At 42.2% G+C, this 13,429-nt stretch overlaps 1 protein-coding gene across 2 annotated transcripts in view; it reads right to left on the reverse strand.

Moving 5' to 3' along the window:
- ZRANB3 (zinc finger RANBP2-type containing 3) overlaps window positions 1-13,429 on the reverse strand; it is a 744,981-nt gene that overhangs the window by 307,482 nt on the left and 424,070 nt on the right. For both annotated transcript variants that reach the window (XM_069225060.1, XM_069225059.1), the window contains 2 exons: window positions 5,533-5,667; window positions 1,323-1,442 (listed from right to left, as the gene is read on the reverse strand). In XM_069225060.1, the coding sequence (XP_069081161.1) occupies window positions 1,323-1,442; window positions 5,533-5,667 (255 nt within the window). The remainder of the gene's footprint in view (window positions 1-1,322; window positions 1,443-5,532; window positions 5,668-13,429) is intronic.

Genomic DNA, 13,429 nt, shown 5'->3' on the forward strand with positions numbered 1-13,429 from the left:
TAGTGTGGGCAAAAATGTCCATGGAGGTCAAAATTGAAAAAACATGCCAATCGAAAGTAAAAGTCAAATGCAGATACCCACCAATCATAAACAAAACACAAAATGAAAAATGGCAAATGCCAAAACGAAACCAAAAAATACGATGCAGAAAAAGAAATTCTCATAAGCACAGTGCATGCCGATCATTAACAAAATAAAACAATGGCGAAACAAATAAACAGGCCGATCAGGGAAAAAAAGACTACACGGAAAACATGCTGCAAACATTAACTCGTCCGTTAGCTTTAGCTAATTGCAGCTGCACCCGATAATTCAGATTAAGCATTGCGTTCCTGCTCAGACAGATGTAGTGGCGATGCTCATGGCAGAGGGAAGGTGCGCACCATGCCCACGACAACTATATATCCTTCAGGGTCAGAAGAGGCACCGACAGGAGACAACAGAGCAGCTCAACGGCAAATCGGAAAATGGCTGGGAGACAGGAGGCTGTGCGCATTAGGCTCATGCCCGGCCACAGGGCCTTTGCCTCTCTGCGGGAGACTCCAGCTAATGTGAGGGGCAGAGAAGCCAGGGAGGAGAAAGTAAAGTGAGGGTGGGGGGGGATGGAAAGTGGGAGTGAAAGCAAGGAGCGAGGGATATCAGGCAGGCACACTTGGTAAAGAAAATCCAAGCCAAGGAAGTATGGGGTCCAGGCAGCTGAGAGAGGGTGCAGAGAGCCCACAAAGTCCAAATGTAACCAACAGCCTGACTTATAGCCTTGTTTACAGCTAAGCTAAACTTCGAGCTAGAATGGTCTGCAAATGAAAAGGGAAGCTTCCCTGGACAGGAGCAGGAAACCAAGTAAAAAAAAAAAGTCCCCTGAGCACCAGATAAACAAGACAAAGTGTAATTATACAGTAGTTGGTCCCAGCTCCCACACAGAAGAAGGAGGGACAAAGCTGCATGACTGATCACTAGCAAGCAAGCAAGGATTTTTGAACAACACTTAAACTAACAAATGAAATAACTAAAAGCCACCAGAAGTATACTTAATTATACAAGAGGTTAAACGCTTACGCTCAACCTAAAAATTGATTATTTCTGTAGACACAGCACATTTTGATGTGTTCTACTGTGGAGATAGACACACTACTAATAGGGAAATATTGTTATTCCAAAACAGTTAAACTATTCCATGAGCAACCAATGATTTGGTTGATGCCACTGTAGACACCTTTTTCTAGTCTCTGCAACACAATCATTCACCTACACTGCCCAGTGTTTAAAATCTATTCTGGAAGTCAAGGAAAAAATATATTAAAAGAAAAACCGCAAACTCTTACCTTACTCTCTATTGCAGCCTCAGTGCAAGCCTGGAGCATAGACAAGTGGTGACCAAAGACAAGAAATTTTAGTTTGTCGTTCTCAAGCATCATTTTAACATAATCTTTTACCGCTCCAGCCTAAAACAAAAAAAATGTACAACGTATGACAGTGTCAGAAAATAAGGCACACCAACACGCTGACTAATGGTCATGCTTAGATATTTGGCAGATGCAGCAATTCTTCCAAAAAGCAGTAGCTATCCTGTCCACCTCATTTCGACGGCACAGTGGCTCTAGACAGCAAATGGGGCAGACGGCACATCACCGCTTTTTTGTGGATGTCTTACATCTGCCAACTCTAAATAAGGCAGTAAGTTTGCTTCATATCAGACAACAAGGAAGGCCAGCTACTCGTCACACAGGCTCTTTAATGGCGATTCTTTGCAGATTATTAACTGCTTGGGTATGACAGACACTACCAAGGTAAGGATCCAGGAAGAGATAAGCTGTAAGAGAAGGCTGGAGAGATGTTATAACAAGCCGTCCACACAATAGGATTGGGTTGTTGCCATCTCTGGGTTGCTGGAATGGATGCCTGGTGAATTCAGGTTATCTAGGAGTTTTGGAGAGGTGTGTTTCGAACTCTGACCCTCATGAATTATAATGTTTTCCCTGAGACATGAGTGGAGAATAAACCCTATCGCTCTTAATCCCTCGCCCAGAGAAAACCCTCGCCCAAAAAGCCATGTTTGCAGCAAGAAACATAGAAAAGAGTGAAATCACCAGACCTACTTCGCAGGGCAAACATTAGATTTCTGAAAAGGTGCCAGCCTGCAAATGCATCTTGGCCAGGCTTATTCAGACTTAAAGAACATTAGCAGAGATTTGAAAAATGCTCTTCCCGGTCTGTGGACATCAGCTGTATACAAACTATCAACAAAAGGGATACACTCCTGTAATGTTATTGTTATTTGAGAATTGACCACTGATGTCGTGTCACACCGCTTATCACCTGGCTTAGCAGCCTATTGTCACTTTAGTGGTCACTGGTTACAGACTCCATTTTGCATGCATTCAGCTTAGCTTTGCCTCCACGTAAAGTATTTTTCCGTGCAAACATGTTATGCAATGTGTTTTATTACTTCTACGTGTTTTTCTTCTCACCGAAGAGCCAGGGCTGGTACACGACACGTAGGAGGTGAGCAGTTAGTACGATAAGGCCGTAACAAGCTAGTGTTTATCACAGGCAAGAGAACAGTTTGACTTTGAAAGGCGTGTCTCGGGACGATGGCCAGCTCCCAAAACATTCCTGTCAAGGTTTACCTAAACAAGCCAGCATTTTTTAATATTTCCATCTGAGAGGGAGGGCTTTTTAGAAGGTTCTCTCGTCGTTGTTTAAGATATAAAAAGATGGCCCTGCTCAGTGGCAATGAATTCCGAGACCTCGGTCAGGATTGGACGTCAAATGCCTGACATTTTCCCGTGAGGGTGAGGATCTCTTTCTCGTAGTTGAACAGGGGTCATCTTCTTGCTGGCATGAGAAAGATGAAGCGTCTGGCAGGCCATCCGGTGATGAATTTTTATTAATTATTTGCTTTGCATTGAATATGAATATATATCTATATACCAATATATAAGTGTTTGTATCCTTGCATGTATATATTTGCTGTTTATAGATTGAAGACTTTTTATACATAGTCTCACGTTGTTGTTGCATATTTTGGAAGTACACTTTTTACTATTCAAACCTTCCTTCACGAACCTTGCAAAAAGCTATAATAAATGTCTTCTTCAGATTAAGTGCATTTCAGAGAATCTTTTCGACTCCTTTCAGTATGTATGTCCTGGCTCAGTCGAAAGTAAAGCAAAACAACACCTACAGAAACAATAACTGTATTGGGAGAGGGAAAGTTAGTGGCTGAAGGGAAGACAGCAGCTCTCCGGAATGAAAATAAAAACACAAGACAGAGGGAAATAGGATACATTTACGATACCGCGAAGCTACGTTAATTTAACTTAATTCGATGTATCACGTCGTGTTACTTTCTATCCCAAATTGGTATACTGTCCTACAGCTGAGAGAGGATTGTTGCAAGTGGTGGTGGTATGAGTAGGCAATTAAATTATAAGCAACTAACTGATGCCCTCCCCAAAACTTCTCCCTATCACGAAAAACATGTATGCTTCAGTATCTGCTTTCCTAGTAGAGCTTAGCACCTGTTTGGTAAATTAATACAACAAATAACCACATTCCTAGGATGTTGAGCTTAGTACCGTAAAAATTTAATTACTCTGTATAATTCTAGAAATTTCATGTTACTTTGTTACTCAAGACTCCCTGAATTACGTCACATCCGTAATTATGCGTTGCTGAAGGCAAAATGTGCTCAAGAATAACGTGAACTTTCAAAACCCTATCTGCTGCTGTACACACCATTTGTGTTTTCACACTACTTTTCACAGCAAAATGAGTCCTCAAGCCGAAAAATGACACAAGGACACATTTTGCGCTAACATTTAGCATTAAGGGCTAGATTTACTAAACATTTTTGCATTCACAAATGGCAAGATTCACAGACTTGGGCCATTTGCCAATGCAAAAATGCTTTTTCTTATGCACAAAGCCCAAATTGCGATTCAGTATCCTGTTACCAAATCGGAATTTAAATTTGCAAATCTGTATTTGGAAGGGGCATGTTTGGAGCATCCCTTCCAAATACTGATTCGCACTGGTATGTACAAATGTTCTGCAACCACAATGCAGTCGCAAAACATTCACACTTTACCGCCAAATCAAAGTTGTGCCCTTCGGAACTCTTACCATTTGAGAATGGTTGAATAAATATTTTTAAGAGCAGGCAGTGGTCCCACAGACCCTGCCTACTCTTAAAAGATAAAAATGAAGCTTTTCAATAGTTAATTTTAAATGCATCCAGTTTCACTTTAAGGAAAACGGCCTGCATTAAAATAATTATTGTTTTATTTAAAAGCAATCACAGACATGATGGTATGCTGATCCCAGCAGGCTATCATCCCTGTGATGGCAATGAATCCTAGTGGGTCACAAATAGCGACCTACCTCAATGATATTGTAGGTCAATTTGCGTCCCAATACGAATCGCTAATGGGCCAGGTATGACTTTTGTACATTGGTGATAGGAAGTACCAATTAGCAACGTTCCCTACTTGATAATCACTATTACCGACTTTCGTACATCGAGGGCCATATGTTGAAAAATAGTTGTTTGCAACTACTAAATAGCCAATTTTGGGAATTCACTACTTGGCAATCACAAACACCAATGTACAAATATATCTTTGACACATTTTGCAATTCCCTGTGGGTTGCAAATAGACCTACCTCATGACTATTAAAGAAGTAGGTCTCGGTGTGAAACCACTGGGAACTGCTAAAATCACAGGGATGATGGCCTGCTGGGGTCAGCAGACCACCATGTCTGTGATTGCTTTTCAATTAAGAAATGTTATTTTTTTCTAAATACAGCCCGTTATCCTTAAAGAAGAATGGATGCATTTCAACAAGAAAAATTAAAAACATGTTTTTCATTTGTTAAGAGTAGGCAGTGGTCCCTGAGACCACTCTACGCTCTTAAGAATGTTTTTACAAACATTCACAAAGGGGAAGGGGACCACATCCCATTTGCGAATGGGTTACCAACCCACTTGAAGTTGGGTGGCAAAATGTGAATGTTTTGCGACTGCATAACATTCACACATACCACTGCGATTTTGTATTAGGAAGAGACGCCCTAGACACGTCCCTTCCTAATACCAAATCGCAAATGGGGCTTTGTACATGTAAGAAACCCTTTTTGAGTTTAGAAACGGGCTGATTCTGCGAAATAGCCCATTTGCGACCACAAAAAAGCTTTGTACTTGTGACTCCTAGCCCTAAATTATGGATTTGCATTTAGCATAATTATTTCTAAGTTCATGTTACTTAATTGAAATTTTGTGCAATTGCAACCCTACTCAGACATATACATTGTGACAAATAAAGGCATGATAGTGGAATGCTACTGAGAATACTTCATCCATATACAATACAGAAAAACATCACTCGAAATTAATACTACGACAAAAAAAAGCCGAAATGCATTAGGGTTATCGGTTTAATAGATAGACGAATGCTAACATTATCTGTGGCCACGCCAAAGAAAATGTCATTTAAACATGACAGCCGTGCCAGGATAGATTTAATGTATACCTTGGCGATCGCAGTCTGTTTGTACATTCGTGTGATGAGCCCCATAACTTGAACAAAAGGATTGCCAGTCTCGGAGGCAAGCAAATCTGGAGCCCTCATTAATTTCTCATATTCTTCAAAGCTGCCATTCATTTCCTAAGAGACAGGAATAAGACGTGTTTGGAACATTGAACTGCAGAACAATCAATTACAGTATGAATAATGTTCTACTTTCTGGCGCATGAAGGCTAAAAAAACACTACCTAAGAGATTTTGGTTGCTTACCTAAACACATCAGTCCAGAGAAAGGTCAGTCACACAATCTTACCAATTATAGTATATGTGACAAGTGGGAATAGAAAAGGCGCACTTTTATCATCACAATTAATCAAACACCAAGAATTTCCTCCCATAAACATTTTAACATTTAACAAAGAAGAAAATCGAATTAATCACCAGATTATTAATAATGCACATGTTAAGCAAAATAAGGTTTATTAACTTGTAAAGAAAATTATGGAATTAAACTATTTATTAAATACAATCTAACTGTATCATGTCTTATGCGTGCTATCATATGTCAAATTGCAAGCCCAGCACGAAATCCAATTAACGATTTTCTTTTTGTTTCAAGCGGCTATCCTCATGAGCAATATCTTTCTCAATGTATGGTACTTATAAAGAACTTCCACCAAAGAGCACAGCAAGGAACTACTTTGTTCTACAGCAAAGATAATCCAACAGTCACTCATAAGAGGTGAGGTGTACGAATCCAGTTAGTGCTTGCAAAGCCTGAGATTCGCTAAATCACAAGCTTTGTGACCGCTAGACACCTTTTTTAAATGCCCTAAACTCATTTAGGGATCAGGGGCCAGATGTAGCAAGCAGTTTTGCCCATTCTGTGTCTATGGGAAAATGTGTTCGTACATATGGCCCCAGATGTACAAAGGATTTTTACGATTCGGCCGTTTGCGACCAGAATTTTTTTTTTTGTTATGTACCAAGCCCTATTTATGATTCAGTAACCTATTACCGAATCACAAATTGGGTTTACAATTCAGTATCAGGAAGGGGCACCCTAAACATGCCCCTTCCTAATACCGAATTACAGAGGTAAGTATGAATGTTATGAAACTGAAAATGTGGTCGCAGAACGTTTGCATTTTATTAACAGCTTCAAGTTGGTGATAACCCATTCGCCATTAACAACCACTTTTTGCAAATCAATTCTCTGTACATCTGACAAAGGATTTCATGGTTGGGTGATACTCAGTTTGGTAAAAATAGTGAAAACTGCCTAGGCTCCTAACTCTGATTGTGGCTTGAGTATCGCCATTAATTGCAGCTTGTGGGACAGAGTAGGCAGAGACACTAAAGGCATCAATGCTTGGACGTGTCTCTTCGGCCAAATGCCGCTGATGACTAGGAAGAGAAAATTCTAAACTACAGTGGTCTCCATGCCCACAAAGTAATAATTCAACCTGGTAGGCAGACAGTGAATGGCAGCACTTGGACCGAGAGTGAGGCTTTACAGGATGCAGACTTAGCTAATGAAATAGAAGCGCATCTGTGGCAGCAGTCAGCTGATTGCAACACCTCAGGTCAGGAAAGGCAGTTTGGGTACCTGAGGCTGGAAGAGGCAGTGATGAGTTCCGTCCACCCACCAAGCTCAGCAGGGCCCACACAATGGCCAACTGTACACAAGTCCAAATGGCAGCTGAAGCTGGCTAAAAGGATGGGGTGAGAGCTCATCACACAAGAGATGCTCAGGAGTGTAGGAGGATCTCCACGAGTATCACTGATCATCAGGAAAGGGTGAACCTCGTCTGTGCTGGGAGAGGGGGTAGCAAACAACAAATACGTCCCTGTGAAAGAGTTTGGAAAAGTAAGGGGTGAGGAAAGGGTTTATCCAAAAAATTAGTTGGTGAGGAGAAGAAGTATCCAAACAAGAGACTGAAGTCGGTCCCAAGGTGCCAGAGGACGTCTGAGTACCAGATGCTGCATAAAAGGGGCCCACAAAATGGTTCATGTTCTGAGGTCTGCGCTGATGCCTGGAGTGCTGGGTACTATGGAGAAGTCATTCTTTAGGAAGCCTAGACCTTAGTCGAAGAAATAGTCGAGTTATAAGAGAACAAAGGAGAGAGAGTGTAATTTTGCATCTCTGCCCCCCCGCCCTCCCAACAGGACTTCTAAAGTTGCCATGAGAACACTTACCCCCTTGAAGCACCCAAGGAGGTTTCCCACTTAGGAGAGAGGAGGCTTGCTGGAGGAGGAAGCGTAAAGAGTACCGATTGCAACAGCAGGTCATTATTTGGATTGTAGCATTGAAAGAACAAATCTTAGTATCCCCGGGAAAAGCAAGAAAACCTGGAGAATAGATACCAAAGGTGCCACCATCAGGTCAAAGTGTCTCACTGAAAGCTGAATGAACCAGTGTGAATACATATATAGTATGCCTATCTGTGACCATTCTAGATTTGAATTGAGGTGCCACGGTCAAGCTTGACAGAGCACTTACAGTAGCAATCCTGGGATTTCAGTAGTCTTTTCCACCCATCATTGTGGCTATTCTTTAGTAGTATAAAGAAAAGAGATTATGCAAAAGGACATGCTCTTTTCAGGGCCAAAAGACATCTTAATTAGGACCTATGAACAATCTATCAGGACTTATGAACAATCACTAAAAAGGAAATTCTACACACCGGTGAGAGATTTCCTCTGAAAGCATGATGTGCATTATCTGGAGATAACTGTCTTGCATATTTTTTGAATGACAAAGAAAGCAGTTTTGCTTAAGTCATTGGAAGAAGCCCATGAAATGGCTGGGATTGGATGAGAGGCACACATTTGGGACTGCAACCAACTGACAGATGAAGAACACCACATTGATGGCTGAGAGGTGATCGAAGTGACACAAGGTGGGGTGAAGGATAGAACATAAGATACCAGATGACTGGAAAATCCCAACAGGAACTGAAGTGAGTTGTGCAGAACCTTTAGCAATTCTAGGCCGGTCATTACGAATGGCAAGAAAACTCCTTGGCCAAGGAAAATTGATTTGTCTGGCAGCTGGGCATCTTCTAATTTTGCCCATACTGGCATTAGTCCATTATGGCCTACTTTAGAAAGCTCAGGTGGAAGACAGCAAAGCAGTTCAGCTTCATAATTGGATTGGTGACCTAAAGTCTAATTTTCTTTCCATGATTTTCCTGGTGGAGGTGGTTTGAGGCTGGGGAGCGAATTACAGTATCACATTGATGGAGTTTAAAGGGACTGGAATTCATGAGAGAAGTTGAGGTGAGGGGTCTGGAGTAGCTGATAGTAAACTGTAAATGCACAAATTCAGTGAAAATCTAAGGCAGTGGTTCCCAACCTGTGGTCCAGGGACCCCTGGAGGTCCACGAAGCTTGCTCAGGAGGTCCGTGACTTCTTAGAAAATGAACTAATATTAACAGATTAATAACGTCTATAGAAATAAAGTGGCTAAATATACAATTGAACATTTTACAATGTACTGTAAATGTCAAAGAATTTGAAATTGGCCACTAAAAATTAAATTAGTATCCCCAAATTGATTCATGAGAGCAGTGCAGGTGCATCAAATAGAATAGAGTATGGATGATATGTGGCTGCATTTGAACTTAGGAAAGCTCCAACCTTTCTATTAAATTTCATTTTTATATTTTTTATTCTATTTGGTTGAAAATTAAATATAATGTGTTATCATTTGTGTATGTGTTGTTTCTGTATTTTGTGTGTGTATTGTTTTCATTAACAATGTATAGGGCCTGGGTCCCCGGCTTCCAGTAATGACTAAGTGGGGGTTCCTGGATTCCAATAATGATTCATTGGGGGTCCCGAGGGTCCAGTAATGACAAAGTGGGAGCCCACCGAAGTCAAAAGGTTGGGAACCCCTGGTCTAGGGCATCAATAACCTCTGGGGAAAGAAGAGTGGGGTCAAGGTCAAGTTATGGTATAAAATGATCATATTGGAAAACAAGCTGAGCAAAAATCAGATCAGGGTTTTGGGTCTCTCCCCAAGAGTAAGAGGAGAAAATCCTATGTATTTTATTCCAAGCATGTTTAATAAAAACCTGTGGCTGAATAAGAAGGATTATTTTATTAGTGTGATAAATGTCAAAGAAGCAAATCCAAAAAGAGCACTATCATCAGGAGGGGGTAAAAGGGGATAAACACAGTTTTTTTGATGTTGCCATCCTGACTGACAAAGAGAGAATCTATAGTAGCAGCAACCAAACTAAAGGGCTTATGAAGTATGAGAGGAAGAAGATTCTCCTGTTCTCTGGATAAGTGCCCAAAACAATGAGTTAGCTGAACACATTGAAAAAGAGGTTCCTACCCACAGCGGTGGGATAACTAAAGTCTTCTACGCTCTGAATAACTCACACTTTTTTTGGATTCCAAATTAAACCAAGGCAGTCTGTAAGCCAAGAGGGGTATTGGGCATATATGAAATTAAATAAAAAGATGATGCTTGAGTTCACCATCTGGAAGTAGAACTAGCTCTTCCTCATTGAAACTGGAGAAGTTTCAAATATTGTCCTATTGTATTCAAAAGAGAGGATTGGGATATGTGTGGAAATAGATGACACTATATAATTACTATGCTTGTTTTATTGAGTTTCTCCCAAGCATGATTTCTCTGTTGAGGATGATGGAGAGACCATCAACGACCCTGCCCCCCCTCCATGATCAGCCTGCTTTGATTCTATGAATATGAATGATGTCTCATTCTAAGGTTAATGTTTTGATCGTCCTTGTGGTTATTTTGTAATGAAAAAACATAATAGGTCAGAAAATACAATTTTTCCATTACACCATATAATTCGTAGGCATGATTCGATTTGCTATTGCCCAATTTCACTGTTGGATGTGGGCACAAAAGAAAATTAATTAATCTCCACCTGATGAACTTGGTTGGTAAAAATAATGTTTCCAAGATAATCAGGCAAAATGCAACTACTTTCAATCGCTACTGCTTAGTAATAGACTATAAACGGAGTGAGGGAGACACTTTTAACTGGGTTTCTTCAACAATTCTAAAGCTTTTGACAAAGTCAAGAATGCCACGTTGTGGGCGAAATTATTTCTTTTATTATATAACCTTCCCCAAGACCTGTGCAATTGATCCAGGCAATTCACAATGGCATACAGTCCCTGGTAAGCAGTGGCAGAGAAGGGCGAACATCAGGAGCATAGCAACCCGCTTCCTCGTGTCCCTACTTTCTTTAATTATTATATACTTTGATTATGTGAATTACTTTATTGACACAATTAGCACCGCACAGCCTCCAGACTAAACAGAGTAACATTGACTCAAATATATGTTGATGGTGTCCTACTAGATATTTTGCCTAAGGTACTTCAGTTTCAACAGGAATAAAAAAAACTGAATTTAGATAAAAGCAAAACATCTTGAGATTTGGTAAAGGTAGCTGAAGTCTGTTGGTAAACAGTGGGTGCAGAAGTAGAATGTGTGGACAGCTATGCTTACTTTGGTTTATCATTTGACAATAACTGTTGGTAAGCCAACACAGAAAGGATTCAGAAGGCATTAAAGGGCTGGGACGGAATGTGTGTGTGTGTTTTCTTTTTATTATAAGTGTGGATATAAACACCAACTCTTTGATTACAGGAATATAAAGTACATGTCAATTTTATACCACTGTAGGACAGTAAAGTACTGGGTAGGAAAAACGCCTGGTGCAATAAACTTTCCTTTAGAAAGTGTTGTGATATTCCTGTATGTACTAATTGTGGCATGAACACTAGAAGGACAAGTTAGTTACCTCCGGTAATGCCTTATCTGGTAGCAACTATTTAGCTGTAGAATCCTTACCTTAGAATATTCCCCAGGCATCAGACTGCAGCCTGCAAAATCCTAAGAGGTACCTCTGCGCATAGGTAGGCAGCGCAGATTGGATCGGTCTCGGCCACCCCCAATGTGGCATGTGCACTGCCTAAATAGGGACTAATGCACCGTGCTGACATCAGTTTCTCGTAGTGACTATTTAGCCACGTCAGAAGGATGATTGACCAGTGTGCAGAAACTAAGGGCCTACAGGCACTTTTTTAAAGGTAGAAAGACATGTTTGCAGAAACGGGGTGGTTGGGTTTGTCACTAAAGAATCTGCTTCTAGACAATGGCCCTCATTATGACCCTGGCGGTGTTGCACCGCCAGGGCCAATGGGGGCGGGAGCACCGCCGACAGGCCGGCGGTGCTCCCTTGGGCATTCTGACCGCGGCGCTTTGGCCGCGGTCAGAAATGGAAAACCGGCGGTCTCCCGCCGGTTTTCCGTTGCCCATTTGAATCCCCCTACCGCCATCCTGTTCCTGGCGGTTCGCCCGCCAGGAACAGGATGGCAGTAGGGGGTGTCGCGGGGCCCCTGGGGGCCCCTGCAGTGCCCATGCCAATCGCATGGGCACTGCAGGGGCCCCCCTAAGAGGGCCCCGCTAGTATTTCACTGTCTGCATAGCAGACAGTGAAATACGCGACGGGTGCAGTAGCACCCGTCGCACCTTCCCACTCCGCCGGCTCGATTACGAGCCGGCTTCATGGTGGGAAGGTCGTTTTCCCCTGGGCAGCCCAGGGGAAAAGTCAAAATACCCGCCGCGGTCTTGCGACCGCGGTACGGTATTTTGACGGCGGGACTTTGGCGGGCGGCCTCTGCCGCCCGCCAAGGTCCGAATGAGGGCCAAAGTCTCTACCAGATAAAGCTTTACCAAAGGTAAGTACCTTATTTACTTGAAAGACACCTCAAGTCACAGATTCCTTACCTTAGAACAGGTACCAAAGTAATAACCCTTCCTAGGAGATTTGTTTGTGAACTGGATCAGACCAAGAAGTCCTGGAGGACTGAGCAGCCAAAGTGCCAGTTACAATGGGCCCGACTGTCAAGACAGTAGTGTTTAGTGAACATGTGCAATGATGCCCATATAGCACCTTCCGACTTTTCCAGGATGAGGACTGCTTGACCAGTGGGTACAGCTTTGGCTCCCGGTGAATTAAGGCTACAAACCCTCAGGAGGATGCTTCTTGGCCACTTAGTTGTGGATCTTAATGCGGAGTACAATGCATCTGGAGATCGTCTGTTTCTGCACCACCTTCCCCTTCTCTGCTCTAGAGAACCCATTGAAGAACTGATCGTCCACCCAGTATTCTTTGGTGTAATCGATGTAGAACAACAACACTCTTTTCTGATCCAAACATTGAAGTCTCACCTCTTCCTTGGAGGGTTGAAGCGGAGCAATACAGGTAGGCAGTATGATGCTTTGGCTGACATGGAAAGGTGTCACCACATTTGGTACGGGTGCAGAGAACCAGTTTGTCCTGGAAAAAGTTGGTGTATGGACGGTTAACAAAAAGCTCCTGCAGCTCACTGACCATCCTCACCAATGTGATGGTGACCAAGATTGTTTGAATTAGGGAGCAACAATGCACGGATTTCAAAGGGTGAAAAAATTAGGAAAGTTAAAAACAAATTAAGGTACCACTGGAGCATAAAAAAGGTTTGGGGGAAACAGATGTTGACACAACAGGTGACATGAACAGGGAGGGTCGATGCTCCATAACTGTGCCCAGTGCAGGGCTTTGCAGGGCTAACAACAACACAAACACCACCACTTTGGACAAGGATCAAAATGTTTTCAGTGCACCAAGTCAAAAACGTGTCCTAACGGCAGGTATATGGAGTCTTTGTGGAGACTTCGGTAGTAAATTGAAGGCTCTCAACTGCCGCCAATCAATCTTCACCCATGAAGGCAGAGTGTGTGCAGGTTCAGGTGCAAAACCCTGCCCTGTTGCTGCGACAGAATATACTCTCAAAGGGGAAGCCTGATTGGAGGAACGATGCTCATGCTCAGGAGTTCAGGAAATCGTACTCTCTGTGCCCAATC

Source organism: Pleurodeles waltl, chromosome 3_1 (assembly GCF_031143425.1).
Source record: "Pleurodeles waltl isolate 20211129_DDA chromosome 3_1, aPleWal1.hap1.20221129, whole genome shotgun sequence".
Taxonomy (NCBI): domain Eukaryota; kingdom Metazoa; phylum Chordata; class Amphibia; order Caudata; family Salamandridae; genus Pleurodeles; species Pleurodeles waltl.